This window comes from Bubalus bubalis, chromosome 18 (assembly GCF_019923935.1).
Source record: "Bubalus bubalis isolate 160015118507 breed Murrah chromosome 18, NDDB_SH_1, whole genome shotgun sequence".
In the NCBI taxonomy this organism is placed as follows: Eukaryota; Metazoa; Chordata; class Mammalia; order Artiodactyla; family Bovidae; genus Bubalus; species Bubalus bubalis.
In genome coordinates, this window is record NC_059174.1 from 55,495,558 (window position 1) to 55,515,675 (window position 20,118).

The 20,118-nt window shown below is 53.4% G+C and overlaps 2 protein-coding genes across 4 annotated transcripts in view; one reads left to right on the top strand and one right to left on the bottom strand.

Annotated features, from left to right (window-relative positions):
• Positions 1 to 10,694, top strand: part of PRR12 (proline rich 12) — a 30,097-nt gene extending 19,403 nt beyond the window's left edge. For 2 of the 3 annotated variants that reach the window (XM_025269987.3, XM_025269986.3), the window contains exons 7-14: positions 860 to 976; positions 1,194 to 1,327; positions 1,631 to 2,103; positions 7,128 to 7,253; positions 7,345 to 7,442; positions 9,053 to 9,199; positions 9,412 to 9,507; positions 9,707 to 10,694. In XM_025269987.3, the coding sequence (XP_025125772.3) occupies positions 860 to 976; positions 1,194 to 1,327; positions 1,631 to 2,103; positions 7,128 to 7,253; positions 7,345 to 7,442; positions 9,053 to 9,199; positions 9,412 to 9,507; positions 9,707 to 9,853 (1,338 nt within the window). In that variant the 3' untranslated portion in view covers positions 9,854 to 10,694. Of the gene's footprint in view, positions 1 to 859; positions 977 to 1,193; positions 1,328 to 1,630; positions 2,104 to 2,635; positions 2,743 to 7,127; positions 7,254 to 7,344; positions 7,443 to 9,052; positions 9,200 to 9,411; positions 9,508 to 9,706 lie in introns of those variants that run through there. The other variant, XR_006545882.2, reaches the window with a different exon arrangement.
• A 4,041-nt stretch (positions 10,695 to 14,735) lies between these two features.
• RRAS (RAS related) lies at positions 14,736 to 18,503 on the bottom strand. Its single transcript, XM_006080091.4, has 6 exons — positions 18,293 to 18,503; positions 16,399 to 16,486; positions 16,187 to 16,289; positions 16,000 to 16,108; positions 15,121 to 15,239; positions 14,736 to 15,040 (listed from the first exon to the last, which is right to left on the bottom strand). Exons 1-6 carry the CDS (start codon positions 18,443 to 18,445, stop codon positions 14,956 to 14,958), a joined length of 657 nt encoding a protein of 218 aa, XP_006080153.1. The 5' UTR covers positions 18,446 to 18,503; the 3' UTR covers positions 14,736 to 14,955.
• Positions 18,504 to 20,118: the final 1,615 nt, after the last annotated feature.

The following is a 20,118-nucleotide window of genomic DNA, read 5'->3' on the forward strand; positions in this document are numbered from 1 at the left end:
CCTACTGTATAGCACTGGGAACTATATTCAGTGTCCTGTGAAAAACCATAATGGGAAAGAATATAAAAAAGAATATGTGTAACTGAGTCACTTTGCTGTACTGCAGAAATTAGTGCAACATTGTAAATCAACTATACTTCAATACAATGAAACAAACAAAAAACAATAGAACGAACAGGCCGGTTGGAAATACACATTGTCCTCAGTGGTTCAGTTCAGGATTTTCCAATTTGACGGTGATGCAAATGCAATACACATTTAATTTTGAATTCTTTTCTATTCGTGGGCTAATGATACACGCTTTGATACTCTTATGATGGTGGGCAGTAGCAGGGAGCAACAGAAACCTCCAGTTCACGGTCAGCCACGCAGTTAATCACAAGGGTAAACAAGTGATACACTTTCAAGCCTCCTGTATCCAGACAACCATTCTGTTTTTCACTTTCAGTCCAATATTCAATAAATTACATGAGGTACTTTACACTTTATTATAAAATAGGTTTTGTGTTAGATGACTTAGTGTTCTGAGAACATTTAAGGCAGGCTGGGCGAAGCTATGCTGTATGGTGTATTTAGGTGTATTTAGGTGTATTCGGTTTATTGGGAGGGAACTCCATGGCAAGTCAGAGAAGCTCTGTTGGGTGAGCTGTAGGAAGGCAGGGCAAGATGGAAGCTGCAGCCCCAGAGCTGAGAGCATCAGGAAGCCAAAGATACCCATCAGCTGCGTCTTGGTTGATTCTTGTTGACGACGATGTCTTTTCTCTTAAGGGGGTGTGGAGGGAGGAGAGAGGTCAGGAATTGGGTCTGGAAGGGCCGGGGTGGGGGTTGACCCTGCGGTCTTGCTGTGCCCCCCCCTCAGCTGGCCTTGCAGACCGGGCGCGAGCCCCCACCCATCTGGCGAGTCCAGAAGGCGCTGCTGCAGAAATTCACTCCGGAGATCAAGGATGGACAGCGGCAGTTTTGTGCCACCAGTAATGTGAGCCTGCAGAGGAGAGCGAGGGCCAGGGGCGGGGGGAGCCGGGGCCTCCCTCACACATGATTCTGATTTACTGTGGGTCTAAGAGGCGTCCCGAAGGGGCTCTCCAGCCCCCGGCAGGCTACCACGGTAGCGCAGGGCGGGGCTGGGAGTGCTGGGTGTTGGGTTGCCCATCTGCGGTGGACGGAGTTCTTCACGTGCTCCTTTCCTTTCGTAGTATTTGGGATACTTCGGGGACGCCAAAAACCGGTACCAGCGCCTGTACGTCAAGTTCCTGGAAAACGTCAACAAGAAGGATTACGTGAGGGTCTGTGCTCGGAAACCTTGGCACCGGCCCCCAGTGCCTGTCAGGTACCTTGGAGGCCGCGGGGCAGGTCGTGGGCGGGGCCAACAGGCCTAGGGGTGAAACATACTGGGATATTGACATAACATAAGATCAACCATTTTAAAGTACAAAATGCTTCTAAGCAAGCGTCCGGAAGGGGGTGCAGAGACCCTGAGAGTGGGGACCTCAGAGAGACGGGGACAGAAACCAACTCCGTAAGAGTCTGTGCTTTCAGCTGTGGGCTAGGTAGTGGGGGCTCGGGTACCCCAAGGGGGACAATTTGGGTTTCGGGGGCTGCTGAGCACTGTCCCATCTATGTCTCCTTCCAGGCGCTCTGGGCAGGCCAAGGGCCCCGTGTCCGCTGGGGGTAGCTCTGCACCGCCCCCCAAGGCCCCGGTACCACCTCCTAAGCCTGAGAACCCTGATAAGACAACGTCGGAGAAGGCCCCCGAGCAGACAACTGACACGGCCGTGCCTGAGCCCCCTGCCCCCGCGAAGCCCTCGCCACCACGGCCTGTTGAGAAGGAAAAGGAGAAAGAGAGGGCAACGCGCGTGGAACGGCCGCTGCGGGGCGAGCGGGGCATGGGTGGCCGGCAGATTCGGCCAGATCGGAACCTCACCACGGGCCAGCCCGCCACCTCCCGGCTGCCCAAGTCCCGACCCACCAAGGTGAAGGCTGAGCCGCCCCCTAAGAAGAGGAAGAAGTGGCTGAAGGAGGCGGCGGGCAACGCCTCGGCGGGCGGGGGCCCACCGGGCAGCTCCTCGGACTCGGAGTCGTCCCCCGGGGCCCCCAGTGAGGACGGTAAGGGGCCATCAGCAGTCGTTGGGCTGGTGGGGAGGTGACCCCATGGTTTTCAGAAAGAGGCATGGGTGGTTATTATACAGAGGACTCCAGGCAGCGTCAGCAGACAGTCATAGTAGTAATAAGTTAAAAATCATAGCCATAGCTGACGGTTATCTGGCACCTAACCACGTGACAGGCTGTCCCATAAGTTGTTTATACATGTTAACTTGCTTGATTTTTTTACCGTGGCCCTATGAAGTAGATACTCCATATTATCCTCAAATACAGGTGAGCAAACTGACATGGGGAGAGTTCAGCACAGCTGGGTGTGGAATCCCACCTGAGTTGGCTTGCGTCCAGCAGAGTCTCAGGCTGTGCCTCCACACTGTTTTGTCTCAGAACAGGCACGTTCTCGGGCTTCCCAGGTGGCTCAGTGGGTAAAGAATCTGCCTGCAGTGCAGGAGACCTAAGAGACAGGGGTTCGATCCCTGAGTCGGGAAGATCCCATGGAGGACGGCATGACAACCCACTCCACTGTTCTTGCCTGTAGAATCCCATCGACAGAGGAGCCTGGTGGGCTATAGTCCATAGAGTTGCAAAGAGTCCAGGAGTTGCAAGTTGCAAAGAGTTGACTGAAGCATCTGAGCATGCACACGCGTAAGCAGGTTCTGAGGAGCACTGGGGACCAGCATCTATCCTGGAAGCCCAGAGACAGTGATGTTCCCTATGACCCGCTGGGTAATTCTAGGAAACAGGTGGCAGCACCTCAGTGACCTCACCTGTAAAATGGGTTAATAATAAAGTCAAGTAAAGTAAAAAAAATTCACAGTAAAGCATGTAGGAGGGTACTCGACTATAGTGGGCACCAGATGGGAGCTCCATTGCTTAGAATGATGTCTGGTTTATTATGACAGGAACAACAAAAATATATCTGCACATATGTATAAAAATATAATAGCTGACTTAGTTCTTTTAAGTGACAGGCGTCATTTTAAGCATTTTACACATTGGCTCATTTTATCTGTAGATAAACCCTGTGGGGTTAGGTACTTTAGAATTCTCATTTCATTTTAAAATATTTATTATTTCATTTATTTGGCTGCACCAGGGTTTGGTTGTGGCATGTGGGATCTTAGTTCCCCAGCCAGAGTGCAAACCCAGGCCCCCTACAATGGGAGTCTTAGCCACTGGACCACCAGGGAAGTCCCTAGCCTCATTTTATTTTCAACAATTTTTAAATTAATTTATTTATTATCCTCATTTTATTTTTCATTTTTTTTTAATTTTATTTTATTTTTAAACTTTACATAATTGTATTAGTTTTGCCAAATATCAAAATGAATCCACCACGGTTATACATGTGTTCCCCATCCTGAACCCTCCTCCCTTCTCCCTCCCCATTCCATCCCTCTGGGTCGTCCCAGTGCACCAGCCCCAAGCATCCAGTATCGTGCATCGAACCTGGACTGGCAACTCGTTTCATGCATGATATTTTACATGTTTCAATGCCATTCTCTCAAATCTTCCCACCCTCTCCCTCTCTCACAGAGTCCATAAGACTGTTCTATACATCAGTGTCTCTTTTGCTGTCTCGTACACAGGGTTATTGTTACCATCTTTCTAAATTCCATATATATGCGTTAGTATACTGTATTGGTGTTTTTCTTTCTGGCTTACTTCACTCTGTATAATAGGCTCCAGTTTCATCCACCTCATATTATCCTTATTTTAAAGATGAGAACACTGAGGCCCTGGGAGGTGCCATGACTTGCCCAAGGTCACCTACTCTTTGAGGTGTAGTGCAGGGGTAGCTGTTTTAATGGAGGCTAAACATACAGCTAGTCAGTCAAATGAGAGAGATGGAGTTAATTCTCTTTCCATCGAAGTCCTGATGAAGTAGATTTGTGGAGAATAAGAGGCTCCTCTCAAGGTTGTCCAGGTCTGGGTTTCTTTTCCTCTTGTTGCTCTGCCGCCCCCAAGCTTGCTGTCGTCAAGCACGTGGTGAGAGGCATAGCCCGGCAGCCCCACAGCTGCAGTCCTGCCAGTAGGAAAGGACCCAAGGGCAGGGTATGACTGACCTCCAGCTCAGTGCCAGACCTGGGAATGGCCCACATCCTGTCTCCTTTTCATCCCACTGGCCAGAACTCGTCACATGGCCACACCTAGCTGCAAAGGAGCCTGGGAAATCCAGTCTTCTGTGGGCGGTGGGCTCACTCTGACCAGGTGGAGGCACCCTTGGTCGGTTACAGCTGGGTCAGGGGAAGATGCTGGCAAGGGAGGAGCTTAACCAAAGGCCCAGATTTGCAGGACTTTTATTTCTTAAAACAGTTTAATTCTTTGACTTTTAGTGTAGTCAGAGCTGCGTATCCATCTGGCAATCAACTTTAGAATATTTTCATTGCCCCTAAAAGACACTCTGCTTCCTTTGTCCATCACTTCCCTTATTCCCCTTCTTCATCCCTAAGCAACCAGTAATTTACTAATTTCTATAGATTTGCCTATTCTGTATATTTCATGTAAGGGATATCACACTATGTGCACTCCTGAAGGACTAGCAACTTTGCTTAGCGTGTTTTTGATGTTTATCCATGTTGTAGTGTGTATCAGTACTTCATTCTTTTTTTTTCTAATTGAACTACAGTTGATTTACAATACTAGTTTCAGGTGTACAATATAGTGGTTCAATATTTTTATTATACTCCATTTAAACTTATTATAAAATATTGGCTATGTTCCCTGTGCTGTACAGTATATCCCTGTAGCTTATTTATTATTATACATAGTTGTTTATAGTAGTTCATTCTTTTTTATGGCCAAATACTATTCCATAGCTTGGATATGCCACATTTTATTTATGGACTGGTTGATGGGCATTTGGGCTGTTTCCACTTTTTGGCTACTGCTGCTGTGAACCTATATGGACAGCCCAGAATTTTCTGAACCTATGAAATGGGAGAAACTAAATTCTACACCCTTTGGGGAAGCTGTTCCCCAGCCAAGGGTCAGTATCTTTCTCTCAGTCTGGTTCTTTGTCCATTCACCCCATTTGACCAGGAGCCCCTCCAGGGCAGGGTGAGCCTGACTCCTGTCTCGGTGCCCTGAAGGTTTTGCCCAGACAAGGAGACCTCAGACCAACCCTCTCACTCGTCTAAGACTGGTGACTCTCCTTGTGCTAGAAGCTGATGTGTCTCCTTGGATTCACAATGAAAGTTCTAAAAAGGGGCTGTGCCCTCCCTTCCTTTAGTCCACTCTCAATATGGCTTTCTCAGCCCCTTTCTGCAGATGTTAATTGAACACCTACTATGTGCCATGAACTGGGGGTTCTAAGCGTGAACAGAGTAGACAAAAACATGTATCCCCATTGGAGTTTACAGTCTCTCTGGGGTAGTCGATCAGATAAAGATGTTATGTAATAGAATTTCATAGAAAACTATGAAAAATCATCAGTGTAAGGCTGGTTGGGATTAAGGGCAGTAGAGAAAAATAAATCTGGTAAACAGGATCTGAGTGGGATCCTGGGTGATTATTTTCAGGAGAGGGGGGAGTAGGGGAAGGTTTCTGGAAGTGACATTGGAGCCAAGATCTGAATGCAACAGGGCTGGGGTGGTGTGACATTAGGGGAGAGAACATTCTGGACTGGGTGTGTCTGAGGATCAGGAAAGAGGCCAGGCGCTGGAGGAAGTGAGGGCAGAAAAGGAACAAGACCAGATCCTGGAGAGACAAGGAACTTGGGACTTTGCAGCCCTACTGGCAGGATTTTATTACGAGCGAGACAGGAGCCATAGGAAGGTTCAGGCCGAGGCTTGACGGCGTCTAACTTCTGCTGCCAGGTGGTCACTCTGGGCTCTTGAAACTGCTGTCAGCGAGGACCGTCCATGTGGATAAATCAGGCGGCCATTTCTCGGTCCTCTTCCTAAGGGATTTTTTGGGGTCTTCTCATGCGTGGGCCCCCTGCTTCTGTTTTCTCCCCGCTACTCCTTCTTGAGTTGCTAGTGGGTGTCCCTCCAGTGCTATCCTTGGGGGATTCTCTGGTTAGGACTCTGAGATTTCACCACAGGAGCCCGGGTACCATCCCTGGTCAGGTAACTAAGATCCCATGAGCCAGGTGGCATGCGCTACAAAAAGTAAGAAGACGGTCTTCCATCCTGTTGCTTGACCTTCCGTACCTCTCACTTGGCCAGCTCCCTCCACTTCCGTGAGCCTCAGACTCCTTTCTTTACCCTGGCCACCCTCCCAGCCTACCCCCACCCCCCTTCCAGAGTTCACGGAGCAGGTCCTGGTTTCTGTATCTCAGATGCAGCCCCACTAGCCACCCGCTCACCAGGCCAGACCCTCCAGGCCCCTCCCTCACCTCTGCAGCTGGGAAACCCCCAGTCCCACCCCTCCGACCCCAACTGTCCCCACCCCACTGCCCTGTCCCACAGCCCTGGCCCAGATTGGCCCTCCTGCCCCTCAAAATCTCTGTACCTGTCCCTCCAGCCCCATCCCCACCTTGTTCTATCTCAGCTGCCCCATTGCCCTGGCCTCTGGTCTCCCCCTCTGATCCATCAACATGGCCTCGGAGAGGTTGCTCTCCAATTACCTTCACCCTTCCCTGCTCACAGCTCTCTCCCATGGCTCCCTGGGATCCCTCCCTAAAAAAGCCCCTGCCCTTTGCACCTCATCTTGGAGGCCCCACGTGGTCTGGCCTACACTAACCTTTGCAGTCTCAGTTCCCACCTCCTCCCTCAACCTTGCCCTTTGTGATCTGATCTCTCGGACTTGATTCACCGGTTTGGAAACCAATTCTGCTGCTGCTTTAGACTTTACAGAAACTTTGTGGAACTGGTCAAACACAAAGGTCACCGACCTGGAATTCTCTTTCCGATTTCAAGATTTGGTGCTTGTGTGACCTTTAATAGCCTTCCCTGACTTGCCAGGCTGAGCTTGTGATGGTACCTGTGATTCACCCTTAGAGTTATTGTCCTGGTATTGGAGAGTCTTCCCTCAGTGGACTCAGAAGTTGGAATAATGGATCCATGTCTCCTTTTTTTTCTCCCCAGAGCGGGCAGTACCTGGGCGTCTGCTGAAGACCCGGGCGATGCGGGAAATGTACCGGAGCTATGTGGAGATGCTGGTGAGCACGGCACTTGATCCAGACATGATCCAGGCCCTGGAGGACACACATGGTAAGTGGACCCAGACCCCTAACCCCTGCTTTCCTCCCACCATGTATCATCGTGGGGCTAAGCTCTTCTGATGTCCCTCCTCCCCTTTCAGACGAGCTGTACCTCCCACCCATGCGGAAGATTGATGGCCTCCTGAATGAGCACAAGAAAAAAGTCCTGAAGCGGCTGTCGCTGAGCCCAGCCCTGCAGGTGCTTGGGGGGCTGGGCAAGCGGTGTCTGGGACCCAGAGCTCAGGCCCAGAGGAGACACGTGCACATCAGCCACTGTGCTCCTTCCCAGAGCTTTGGGCCCTGGAGGGGGCAATCGTTGGAAGGCTCAGGCTTGGCCAGGAGAGTAGTGGAAGGCTGAGATGTTCCATGGGGATCTCTGGGCCCAGCATATCCGCCCACCCAGATAGAGACAAGCTGCGATGGCCTGGAGGGGTCATTGTCAAGGTCTGGGCTGGGCTGCTGGGCAGGCCCGGCAGAGCATGGTTATGGAGTACAAATTTGGGGACAAAAGGTGAACTAGGACCTGGACCCAGGGCTCGCTGGAGCAGAGTGTCGACCAGATTCTGATGGCTTCTCTTGTCAACATAATTCAGGCTCTTTTTTTTTTTTTTTTTAAATTTTATTTTATTTTTAAACTTTACTTAATTGTATTAGTTTTGCCAAATATCAAAATGAATCTGCCACAGGTATACATGTGTTCCCCATCCTGAACCCTCCTCCCTCCTCCCTCCCCATACCATCCCTCTGGGTCGTCCCAGTGCACTGGCCCCAAGCATCCAGTATCGTGCATCGAACCTGGACTGGAAACTCTTTTCATACATGATATTTTACATGTTTCAATTCAGGCTCTTTGAATTTCAGGCTCGAGCATGAAGTTGTCTATGTAATTTCCCTTCTGGGATGGGATGTTAGGGTGGCTCCGGAAATTCTGGGAGATAACACTAATCTGGCTCTGAGAATTCTGATGGGGATGTTAGTGTGGTGCTGAGAATTGGGCTGTAAAATATCAGGACAGCTCAGAATTCAGCCATGGAATATTAGTCTGGCCCTGAAGGTTTGTGGGGGGGATGTTAGTCTAGTTCTGAGAATTCTGGGATGGATTTTAGGCCAGCTCTAAAAATTCTTACTGAGATATTAGCCTGACTGTGAAAACATGGGGTAATCTGGTTCAGGAACTCTGGGTGGGATGTCAGGGTGACTCTGAGAACCCTGGGATTGGCTATTCGTCTGGCTCTGAGAAGACAGGGCTAGGTGTTGTGCTAGGATTAAAAATTCCGCTGTAATGGGAATTCCCTGTGGTCCAGTGTTTAGGACTCCATACTTTCACTGATGAGGGCACAGGTTCAATCCCTGGTCAGGGAACTAAGATCCTGTAAGTCTTGTTGGCATGCCTCCCTCTCCAAAAAAAAAAAAAAAAAAATTTACATGGTAGAACATTAGGGTATGTCTGAGCATTATGGGATGGAATATGAGTCTGGTTGTATAATTCTGGGGTGAATGTTAGGGATTCTGGGTTTCAGGCCAACTCAGAATTTTGAGTAGGACGTGCAAGTGACTCTAGAAGCTTGGGTGGGATGTTAACTGTCTGGGGAAGGCCTGGGCTGAGCCACAGAACACATGATAAGGGTCACCAGCCTGGCCTAGGTTTCTGCCGTCCTTGGAGGAAACCGAAACGCTTGTGTCTTTTCTGATGGGTTTTCTGGGTGAAACCCAGGCACCTGACCACTCGGAATCTGAGAACCGGGGAGGTGGGTGGGTCTGGGGTGGGTGGGTCCAGGGAGGTCCCCCTGATCCACCGGATTCCTGCAGGACGCCCTGCACACGTTCCCCCAGCTGCAAGTGGAGCAGAGTGGGGAGGGCTCCCCCGAGGAGGGAGCTGTGCGGCTGCGGCCAGCCGGGGAACCCTACAACCGCAAGACGCTTAGCAAGCTCAAGAGGAGCGTGGTCCGAGCCCAGGTGCGATGGGTAACCGGAGAGGTGGGGCCTGGACGGGAAGGTGGGGGGACAGGGGCGGGGCCTAGACTGGAGGTGTGTGGGTCGGGGGCGGGGCCTGAGGGTGTGGTCAGGGGCGGGGCCTTGCGGGAGGGCGGGGTCCGGGCGGGGCGTGGAAGGAGGGGCTGCCTCGTGCTGGGCAGGGTGGCTGAGGCCTCTCCACTCCACTTGTCCAGGAGTTCAAGGTTGAACTGGACAAATCGGGATACTATACGCTCTACCACTCACTCCACCACTATAAGTACCACACCTTCCTGCGCTGCCGGGACCAGGTGAGCCCATGCACGCCCCGCACGTATCACTCTGGGATTCTGCCCATCACAGGCTCCTGGCTGGACCCTGGCAGTCCAGGTCCCCGACCCGTCTTCCCTCAGACCCAGGAGTCCCACTCCCAGTCCCTTTTTCCCTGAGACACTGACCCCGAGGCCCCCAGCCCCCTCCCACCCCAGATCTACGTTTAATTCCCTGCAGACCCTGGCCATCGAGGGCGGCGCAGAGGACCTAGGGCAGGAAGAGGTAGTCCAGCAGTGCATGCGGAATCAGCCGTGGCTGGAACAGCTCTTTGACTCCTTCAGCGACCTGCTGGCCCAAGCACAGGCCCACAGCCGCTGCGGGTGACCCCACCCTGGCCTGGGGGGGGGCACCTCCTCCATGAACCGAGAATGGGGACAGAACTGTGCCCTCAGGAGTTAACCCCTGGGCCCTGTTGCTGGGGAAGGGGGGGGGGTCACTGGTCAGGGTGTGTCCGTGCTCCCCCCACAGGGCAGGGTTCAGAGGTCGACTCCCCCCACTTTCCAAGCCCTCTCCACTCCCTCCCCTTTCCTCCCACTGTCGGGTGTACAGAGAAATTATTTATATATATGTATAAATGTCTATTTAGTAACGGTTTCCCTCCCCCACCTTGCCCCAATCCCCGCCTCCATGGCCATAGCCCCAGCTCCCTCCACCTTGTACATAATGTATAGGAAAAGTCTATGTATGGTTGAGGGGGGCGGGGCGGCTTCAGAGAGCTGGGGGACCCCTTTCCCCCTCCCCGCAAGCCCTCCCTCACAGGCCAAGATCTTTGCTAAAGGCCATTCCCTCCCCAGGGCATTTGGCGTCGGGTGGGAGGGGGAAAACGCATCTTGTTAATTATTTTTAATCTTATTTATTGTACATACCTGGGGCGGGGGTCTGGGGAGGTGGAGGGGGGAGAAGGGTCCCCTCCCTTTACCCCTCCCACTCCTTTTCTACTGCGATTTGTCTGTGTCTGCCCCCTCCACCCCCATCCCCTTGTCATCTGGATGTGGTTCTATTTTTTATCAGTCTTTTCTCCTCCTCCTCCCTCTCTCTAATCCCTCTGCTCCCATCTCCCCACCACCCTTCGTCTCTTGCTCTTTCTTGGGCTTCTGTACAACTCAACTTGTATACACTGTGTACACACAACCAGCCAAACGAAAACCCAACGGCAAACACTTTATCGGCTGGCTGGAGTGCCTCTGTCCTGCGGCGTGGTGGGGCGGGGTGGGGGAGGGGTGGCATGGGCAGGGTCTGGAATCTGGAATGTGGCTTTTCTAGAGCCCTGGAAGGTGGTTGGGCTGGGGTCACTGTTTTCCATTATGTCTTGCTGTGTAACAAATTAGCCCACCCCAAAACTTAATACCTTGAAAACAACAAACATTTATATCATAGGGTTTCTGAGTTCAGGAATTTGGGAGCCAGTTAGTTGGCTGGTATTAGGGTCAGTCGTGAGGGTGCAGCCCTCATGGGTTTGACTGGGGTTGAAGGATCTGCTTTGAGGTGGCTCTCTCATGTGGCTCTTGGCTGGAGGCCTCAGTTGCTTGCCGTGTGGACTATGTCTATAGGATGGCTTAATAGTCTTCCACACGTGACAGCTGGCTTCCCCCAGAGTGCGTGATTGAAAGGAGAGATCAAGGAGGAGGCCACTTAATCTTTACGTCCTAACCTCAGACACTGTACTCCACTGCTTCTGCCACACTGTTCATTAGAGGGGGGTCGTTAAGCCCAGCACACACTCAAGGAGGGGAATCAAGCTCTGCTTTGTGAAGGGGAAAGTATATGAGTTTGGAGGTGTTACCTTTAAACCAGTCCAGGCCGTGATGGGTGTCAGGAGTAAACCAGGTTTCTCTTGGCTCCCTGAGGTAGGCTTGAGGGTTCTCAAACTTGAGGTAGGGTTAAGATCCTAAGTGGGTTGGCATTTTAGAGGTCAGCCTGCAGAGTTGAATGTGAATTCCTGTATTCTCACGCCTTCCTGGAATCCTCAAAGAGCTGGTAGAGATGTAGACTCTTGGGTTCTTTCTCAGCCCTGAGTCAGAACCCATTTTTAAAATAAAATCCTGGGAGGATTCTAATACGCGTTCAAGTTTGAGGAACAATGTTGTAGAATAAGAATGTTAACAATTTGGAGGTCAACTGGTGTCTACTAGAATCCAGCCTATAAGGTAGTGAGTAAGCCATTGTTCTAGTCGTGGACGCATCCTCAAAAGGAGACCATTGGTATTTTAGAACTCTGGAGTCAGCGTTGAGGGTGGCTGGTCAATGGGTAGAGACCCAACAGGAAGTGTAAGGTGGATTATCAGCATTCTAGATTCTCTTCGAGATGAAACTGAGGAAGAACCCCTCTTCTAGAACCTTGGATATTGGCTAGATCATAACCAATGTGATAAATTTTAGAGACCTAGTTTTATAGAATAGAGGACTGCTAGTAACATTTGAGGACCATGTCAGAGTGAATGATGAGCCATTTACTTTCTAGAATCATGGAATTAAGATGAGTCATTAGTGTCCTTGAACTCTGACCAATAGCACATGAGTGCAGCCTCTGTGAGGGAGTCACATTTCTGGATTCTGGGCTGCTGATGTCAAATTGGGACCAAAGTTCCCTGGATTGTCCCAGAGTAGAGATCCAGGGTAGAATTCGGAAGAAATGTTCAGAAGGTGACCTGCGAAGGCAGTATCATCCCTTTGGGGACAGAATTACCCTGTGGTTGGCCTTCAGAATTCAACTGTCCAAATTCCTATATCAGCTCCAGCATTGACCAGACAAGTTGGGTAATAGCCTCTACCTTCAGCTTTGTTATCTGTAAAATGGGCTTCTGTCAAAAAGGAAAGCTATTTGTTTGAAGCACTGTTCAGTGCATAGCAGGAGACCCTGAGAGGTTTGGTAGCGGTCCAAGAGATGGTGAAAAGGGAGGAGAAGCAACGAACTACAAAGATGGATAAAGCGAGGGACATTAAAACCCCCAAGGGATTTGATATATTGACAAGCCCTGCTAAGCCCAGGGGAGGGCAGGAACCAGAGACTTACAGGCACACACTTCACCTAGGCAGATGCCAACTGGGCCAGCCCAGCCTCTTCGCTGTTGTCTGACAAGCTTTGGCATGGTGGTGGCTGCAAACTTTCCAAAAATGGCGTGCCAGTTGTCATGTGGGTTTTGTATCTGTGCCTTTTTTAGGGGCAAGCAGTAGGTTTCGTCACTTTCTCGGAGTGCATCTTGGTCTTCTGAGAAACGAAATGTCCCAGCCAGAACTTAACCCCATTAGACCACACAGAAAAGACCGCTAGCGGCGAGACTGGAAGGAGCTGGGGAGAGAGGCGTTAGCAGGGGCCCCCCTGGTTCCTGTTGAGAGGAGCTCGCCCCTGACTGGGGCTTAGGTGGAGATATCAGATCTTAAATGAAACATCCCCATCCCACAGGGGAGGCCTTTGCTGAACAGAGGTTCTTCTGGGGGAGTGGACACTGGGGAAGGGAGGGGAAACGCAGCACAATACATCTGAGCCACGCTTATTCCCAGGGCGGAAGGTTGAACCCAGGCCAAGGATTCTGTGATAATGAAACCCGGAAAGGGATCTTTAGCTAATTGTTGTTCTAATCTGGAATACAGAGGGACCTTCATGCTTCTAAGACTGGAGAACTCTGTCATTGCTCCTGAGCGTGGAGTACCTCCCAGGCCCTGCTTTCATCCTCTGGGTGCAGGTTTGGTTCCGAAAGGCCTGTGGCCATGGGAAGCAACTGCAGTCTCCCCCACTCTGCAGATGTGAAAACTGAGAAGCACGCACAAAGGCACTTGCCTAGGAGGGTCAGCGCCAGACTGGAACCCAGGCAGCCTGCTGCCAGGGGCCATGCGGGGTCATCGTCCACCCAAGAACCAGGAAGCAGGTTCTGGGGTGGGTGTGAAGGGAGCGTTTTGGGATCAGGGCCCAGAGATTCTGTTGAGAATTAGCCGATGTGGGGGTGGGGGGAAGAGATCATTGACTGTTAACAGTAGTCAAGTGGGGACCAAAGTTCCAGGAGACATGGACATCTTGGCTGAGATTTCTGGTGTGGTGTGTTGGGAGTTCAAAGGTGGTCTGTCTGGGACTTCTCTGGTGGTGCAGTGGCTGACTGAGTTCTCAGTGCACATGGCCTGGGTTTGATCTCTGGTCCAGGAACTAGATCCCACATACCAAAACAGACCTGGTACAGCCAAATAAGGAAATATTAAAAAAAAAAAAGATGGCCTCTCTGATGGGCCTGGGTGATGGGGGAGTGGTGTTCTCCAGTTCTGGCTCCAGTCTTTGAAGTTAGCAGCTGCGGTACAGAATTGGGGGTCCTGATCCCCAAACCGTTATCACCCTACACTTCGGCCCCACCCCCAGAGGAGAGGCTGGCAGGGAGGTGCCTCCATACCAGCCTCCAGTTGAATTCAAGGTTGAGAGTCAGACGTCAGCCCAACCGAGAGCTTTCTGGAACTGAGAACCTGCCTGTCTGCGGCTTAAACACCATTCAGCCCACCTGTTCCTTCTCCCCTCCGCAGCCAAACCGCCTTTCTCAATACACATTGGAGGTGGGAGGCAGGTGGGCACGGTTCGTAGCACTTGCTGCTTGTCTCCAAGGTCTCCTAGAACACCACTTCTGTCCGACAGACCTTTCTGCAGTAATGAGAATATTGTGTGTGTGCCCTGCCCATGGCGGTGGGGCTGGGGTGTGGGTAGTAGCCACTAAGTCACACGTGTGAATACTGAGCTTTTGAATGTGGCTGTGTGACTCAGGAGCTGAGTTTTTACATTGAAGTTAATTTAAATAGCCACATGTAGCTTCCAGCTACCAGACTGAAAAGTGCAGTTCTAGAACTTCCCAGAAAAAAAGATTTTTTTATTTACGCCAGCCCCCCCACCCCCCCGCCCCGGTCACCAGCTCCTCCCTGCCTGCCTGTGGGAATCTTAGTTCTCTGACCAGGGATCCAACCCATACTCCCTGCCTTGCAAGGCAAAGTCTTAACCTCTAGACTGCCAGGGAAGTTCCCCCTCAAACATTAATCCTCATCCCAACAAAATGCCCATTGAGACAGAAAAGGGTGGAATCTGTTAAGAGAGGAAGTGGGGGTCAGATGGCTGGCTCAGCTTGTCCCTGCCCTGAGCAAAGGGTCTTAGATCCAATGGTTCTCGGTGGCGCTAGGCTTTAGCAAGTGTGCTGGAGGCCTGGAGTTCACCCGGTCCCTTTTATAAAAAAACGCCTCCTTGGCAGTGACGTTTATTTCTCTGGGGAGGGGAGTTATATACAGCAGTGACCCGGGTGCCCGGGAGCCCTCACCCTGGGGCTCGGGTGGGGGAAGGCAGCGGTGACAGAAGGCACAGGGTGGTCACGGCCCCCCGGGGGAGGCCAGGAATCGCGGGTGGGGGTGTAGTGTGTCCTGGGAGACCCAGATCGGGAAGGGTGCTCAGCGAGAGCAGCTGGTCCCTACAGAAGGACACAGGGGCAGCCTCCGGCCTTCTTCCTGGGGGCGCTGGGTGGGGAGGGCGGGAGCTCTTGTTCCTGGTACTTCCTGTGGGAAGAGGCTGGTGAGTTTGGGTGGAGTAGGGGCTTAGGGGACGAGGAGGATCACGGGAAGGGGGCTCAGCTCACCGGACAGCCCGCACCAGCTGCTCGAAGGCTTCATCCACGTTGAGGCGCAGTTTGGCAGAAGCTTCGAAGTAGGCCACGTGGTGGGAGGCACTGAAGGTGGAGGCTTCAGATCGGGGGACCTGGGGCGCGGGGGGGATACGGAGGAGTCAGGTGCCTGCTGTCAAGGCTAGTCCCAGCCGGCGAGGAGGCAGAAAGACAGACCATGTGCTCTAACTGGGGTAACGTACTGCGGAGGCTCAAGTGTAGAGGAAAAGGTCCGGGGTGATCACGACGGAGGAGCCCAAGGGGCTGGGTGCCATGTATGTAGGGAGTCAGAGAAGGTGCCACAGACCTTCCTGAGTTGTCAGGCAGAGAAAAGTCAGGGTGTTCCCAGCAGAGACCCAAGCAAAGCTCCAAGGCCTTAATCGAAAAGATGAGTTCTGTGTGGAAATCACAGTCTGTGTGTATAGGGAAATGGTGAGAGCAGAGGAAGGAAAGGACAGGACCGCGGGGGTGGGCATCAAAGGCCAGGTGGCTGAGCTGGGGTGTGAGCAGGGGAGGGGCAGGTGGAGTGGGAGGTTGACTGGAGGGGAGAAATCCAGAGGAGGCTGAGGCCAGGCTCCAGGTGGGAACAAGAGGAGGGGTCAGGACAGAACAACACTGGGGCTGGTAGACCCTGGGAAAGGCACCCTTTTTCCTTTTTTCCATTCAGCCACCTCTCCTGAGAACTCCCGTGTGGGCAACGCTGGGGACTCAGAAGCTATGACTAGTGGGGTGTGTGGCTGCAGACCGAGGGAGTCAGAGGAGGATGCTGACGTGAGGAGCCTCAGGAGGTGGCGCCAGAAGGAACCTCCCAGACTGAGACGGGGTTGGGGTCCGGGGTAGAGGGGAATCCCAGACCTGGCGCTGTGTTTCCAGATCCGCCTTGTTGCCAACCAACACGACGGGGAAGTCGTCTCGGTCCTTGACTCGAAGAATCTGCGTGAAGAGCTTGCCCACTTCGTTGAAACTGCGGATGAAGCCAGAGGTCCAGCCAGCTGCTCTCTCCCTGCGCCCCCTCCTGACCCCCCCATCCCATCATTCTCACCTCTGCCTGTCATTAATGGCAAACACCAGCAGGAATCCGTGGCCCGCACGCATGTACTGTTCCCGCATGGCACCAAACTCCTCCTGGCCGGCGGTGTCCAGGACTGCAGAGAGCGGGAGAAGGGTCTCCAAGGGGACGGGGGTCCGGCCAGCCACCCCCACGAGCCCTCAGCCCTGCCACCCTCCCCCCACCGCCGCCCCCGCCGCCCTCACTGTCTAGCCGGGCTGGGATGCCGTCCACAGTGCAGATCTTCGTGTAGGAGTCTTCGATAGTGGGGTCGTAGTCAGACACGAAGTAGGACTGGTGGGACGGGGAGAGGACCTCGTTAGTGCGGTGTCCCAGCCAAGGTGACGCAGCCCGGCCTCCGAGCCCTGGCTTTCTCAGCCTCCTTCCTTCTGGGTCTCTTCCCGCCCCTGAGTCTGTTTCCCTTTCTCTGGGTCTCTGGGTCTTCTTCCCATTGCCTTCCCCAGGCTCTTCTCTCTGTCTCCTGGTCCTCTCTCTGTTTTTCTGGCATAAAGTACATTCCTGGCATCGTCATTACATCTGGCTGTGTGGCACTGGACGAATCACTTCCCTCTCTGAATCAGTTCCCCTCTCTGAACCTCAGTTTTCTTATTTGGAAAATGAGGATAAAAATAGCTGTAGGCTTAATCCAGGGTTTGTGAGATTCAGGGAAAACCCCTGTTCAGTATTTAACACATTACTTGGGCATAGTAGGTGCTTGGTTATTGGGAGCTGTTCTTGTGCAGAATCTGCCTGTCTAGCTCTCTCTTCTCCTCCTTTTTCTCTTCCCTTTCACCCCCTCCTCCTCCCCCTTCCCCTCCTCCTTCTCCTCCTCCTCGGGCAGTGTCTCCTCCCAAGGGAAGGTCTCGGTTCCAATCCGGCGGCGAGAAGCTGCCCCGCCCGCAGGCCGGCCCCTCCCTTCCTGCCCGGTCCCACCCGCCTCCAGCCAGGCTTTGGGCCAGTTTTGGGTCTGCCCCTGGGTGCAAGGGGCCCAGGGCTGGGGCCTTTCTCTACACAGAGAGGGGCTCCCAGGCAGGTGCTGGCCGGGGTCTCTTGGTGGGAGAGCTCTGCGGTAGCATCTCAGTAGCAGACAGACACCTTTCTTGGGTTTCTCTGAGGTGGGAGGGTTTCCCCTGGCAATGGGGTGGAAGTTTCCCACGCAGAGGTGGGTTTTCAGGAGAGAAGTGATGACCTGGCAGCTGGTGGTCTGCAGGCTGCATTCTGCCTGTTAGAGGGGTGTTTGGTGAGGGAGGGATCTAGCCCTAGGGACTGAGGGGTGTGTCTGCAAAGGGGAAGCTCAGTGGTGAGAACTGGGGGCTGGGCTTAGGAGCATCTGGGAGATTTGCCCTAGAATATAGAGTCTAGAGAGTCTTAAAGACCCTGGAGACGTATTTAAGATATCAGAGACACTCTCAAGGGGCAGGTCTGTCTGGGGGTGTCAAGAATCTGGGGGCCTCCTCCATGGAGATGATTTGAGGACTAGCCAGATTTTCAGAGAGGGACTCGGGAATTGGAGTGGAGGACGACTCAAGATGGAGGAGTGGTTGGTTTTCCTTGGGGAAGGCTGGCAGGGGGGAGGGTATCGGTCTCAGGGGATGGGGGATTCCCAGAACTTGGGATCTCAGAGTTCTCTGGAATGGCCAGAGGGCAGAATCTGACTAGGGGAATCTCAGGGGCGTTTTCCCAGTTAGGTTCTGGGAAGCTGGGATCTGGGATTTGGGGGAGATGGGGCTCAGGGTTGGGGGAGGTGGCACCTGGTGGGGGTGGGGACCCATGAGAGTGCTTAGGGTCTGGATGGGGTGACTTCTGGATTTAGGGTGCTCCCAGGAGGCACCCAGGGTCAGGTCAGCAGGGAAGTGGGGTTCTGATTACTAGGGATGGGGTGATGGGTCTCAGGACACACGTACAGGAGGAATGTCCCTCGTGTGTGGGGGGTGAAGGCCCCAAGGGGCTCAGAGTCACATCTGAGGGGATTTCTTTTAAGATTAGACGGCCTCATAGGAGGGGTTGAATGATGGATCGAGGGGCAACGGGAGATCTGGGATCCCGCAAAGGGCTCAGTTCTAGGTCCCGGGGGCACCCCCCCTGGTGAGGGCCCTCTACCTGGATGAACTGGATGGTCAGCGCGCTCTTGCCCACGCCGCCGCCGCCCACGACCACCAGCTTGTGTGTCTCGCTGGGTGGGGGGTCCCCGGGTCCCGGCACCCCGCCCCGGGGCCGCCCCCGCCCTGTCCCGGACGCCGCCCCGCTGCTCATGTCGCCACCGCTGCCTCTGCCGCCGCTACCGCCTGGGGGGGAACCGGGCGGGGCGTAGGGGCGGGCCACGCTAATAAGGCTACTGCATAATCATGAGCTCCAGCGAGAAAGGCTTGTGTCTCCGGACACTTAAGGAGGAGGCAAGGCCTGGGAAAAGGAGGAGCTATGCTAATAAGGGTAGGCGACAGGCGTTCGCCAAGAAGGGGAATTCCAAGTGGAGCTGGAGAATGCTAATAGAGAGCTGTGCTCACCCGGAGCAGCGCCACGCGCTCTCGGCTGCCGGGCCGCCTGGGGGCGGAGCTATGCTAATAAAGGCCTCATTCTCTCGGCGGACGGGTTGAGAAGCTCGTTCGGGGTGGGGCTATGCAAATAAGAAACCCAGGGATGCAGTTTCTTAGGACGCCATCCCAGAGGCCTCGTTCTAGTAGGCGGAGCTCAAGGACTCGCGCGCGGCCGTATATAGGCGCGCTCCGAGAAAGTAGCAAGTCTTGAGGGGAAGCTCAGCCTCCGACCTGGGATCCTAGCCAAGCTCCCGACCCGGATGTCTGGGCTGGATGCTGGAGGCTCCGCCCGCTAAGGGACCCAGGCTTCCGGTCCCTGCTGTCTCAGCCAAGCGGAAGACAGACTGGGAGGGAAGATGGGGCCCTGGAGGGGGACAGCGGCTAACTGGGCAGGGAGGGGCCGTGAGATCACTGCATTCCTAATTCATGAGCCAGCTCGCTCAAGCCGGGATGCCTGGGTTATGAACGGTCTAGGGTCAAGATGTCTGGGTCATGAGAGAGGAGAAAGCTGAGACCCCAGGGTCTCTAGGAGGGAAGCCCAGACCCCTGAGTCCCTAGGAGAGAATAGGGCTGAATGTCTGAACTCCTGGATCCTTGGAAGGAGGGGGCCAGGGGGTCCTTAGTACTAGGTTCGGTAAAGGAGAGAACTGAGAACCCAGACTCTTGGATCCAGTGGTTGCAGGGGCTAGGGACCGAAAGTTCTGGACCCGAGGGAGTTAGTGAACCCGAACACCTGTGTCAGTGTAAGGTATTTGCTTGAGACCAGGAATGGTCTGTGGAAGACCAAAGGGCCTGACTCCTGGATCTAAAACGCAAGAAGGGCTCAGACTTCTGAGTCCCATGTGTGCTTAGTCGCTAGGTCGTGTCCGACTCGTTGCGACCCCATGGACGCAATCTGGGCTCGCCAGATTCATGGACTGTAGGCTCCTCTGTCCGTGGGGATTCTCCAGGCGAGAATACTGGAGGGGGTTGCCATGCCCTCCTCCAGGGAATCTTCCCAACCCAGGGATCGAACACAGGTCTCCCGCATTGCAGGCGGATTCTTTACCGGCTGAGCAACAGTCCCATGGAGGAGGGAAATATGAGTTCGGATACTCTGCTCTGAGTGAGAGGAGTTTGGGCTTTTCTGTCCTAAATGAGGAGGAGGCTGTAGGGTCGGGCTCCTAGGTTCTAAATTTAGCGAGGACTTGGTATCGGGATTCGGGGATCCCTAGAATGTAGGCGGGGCAGATCCCAACCACTCCTGCATTTTTTTCCCTACGGCACACTCCGCGGAACTACAACTCCCTTGCATCTGTCAGGCTGACCGCTCTTTACGTAACTTCCTTTTCCGCCGCTCTTTCCGCGCGCGTGCAGGGCACTATGGGGCCTAATCGCGGGCTACCGCAACCC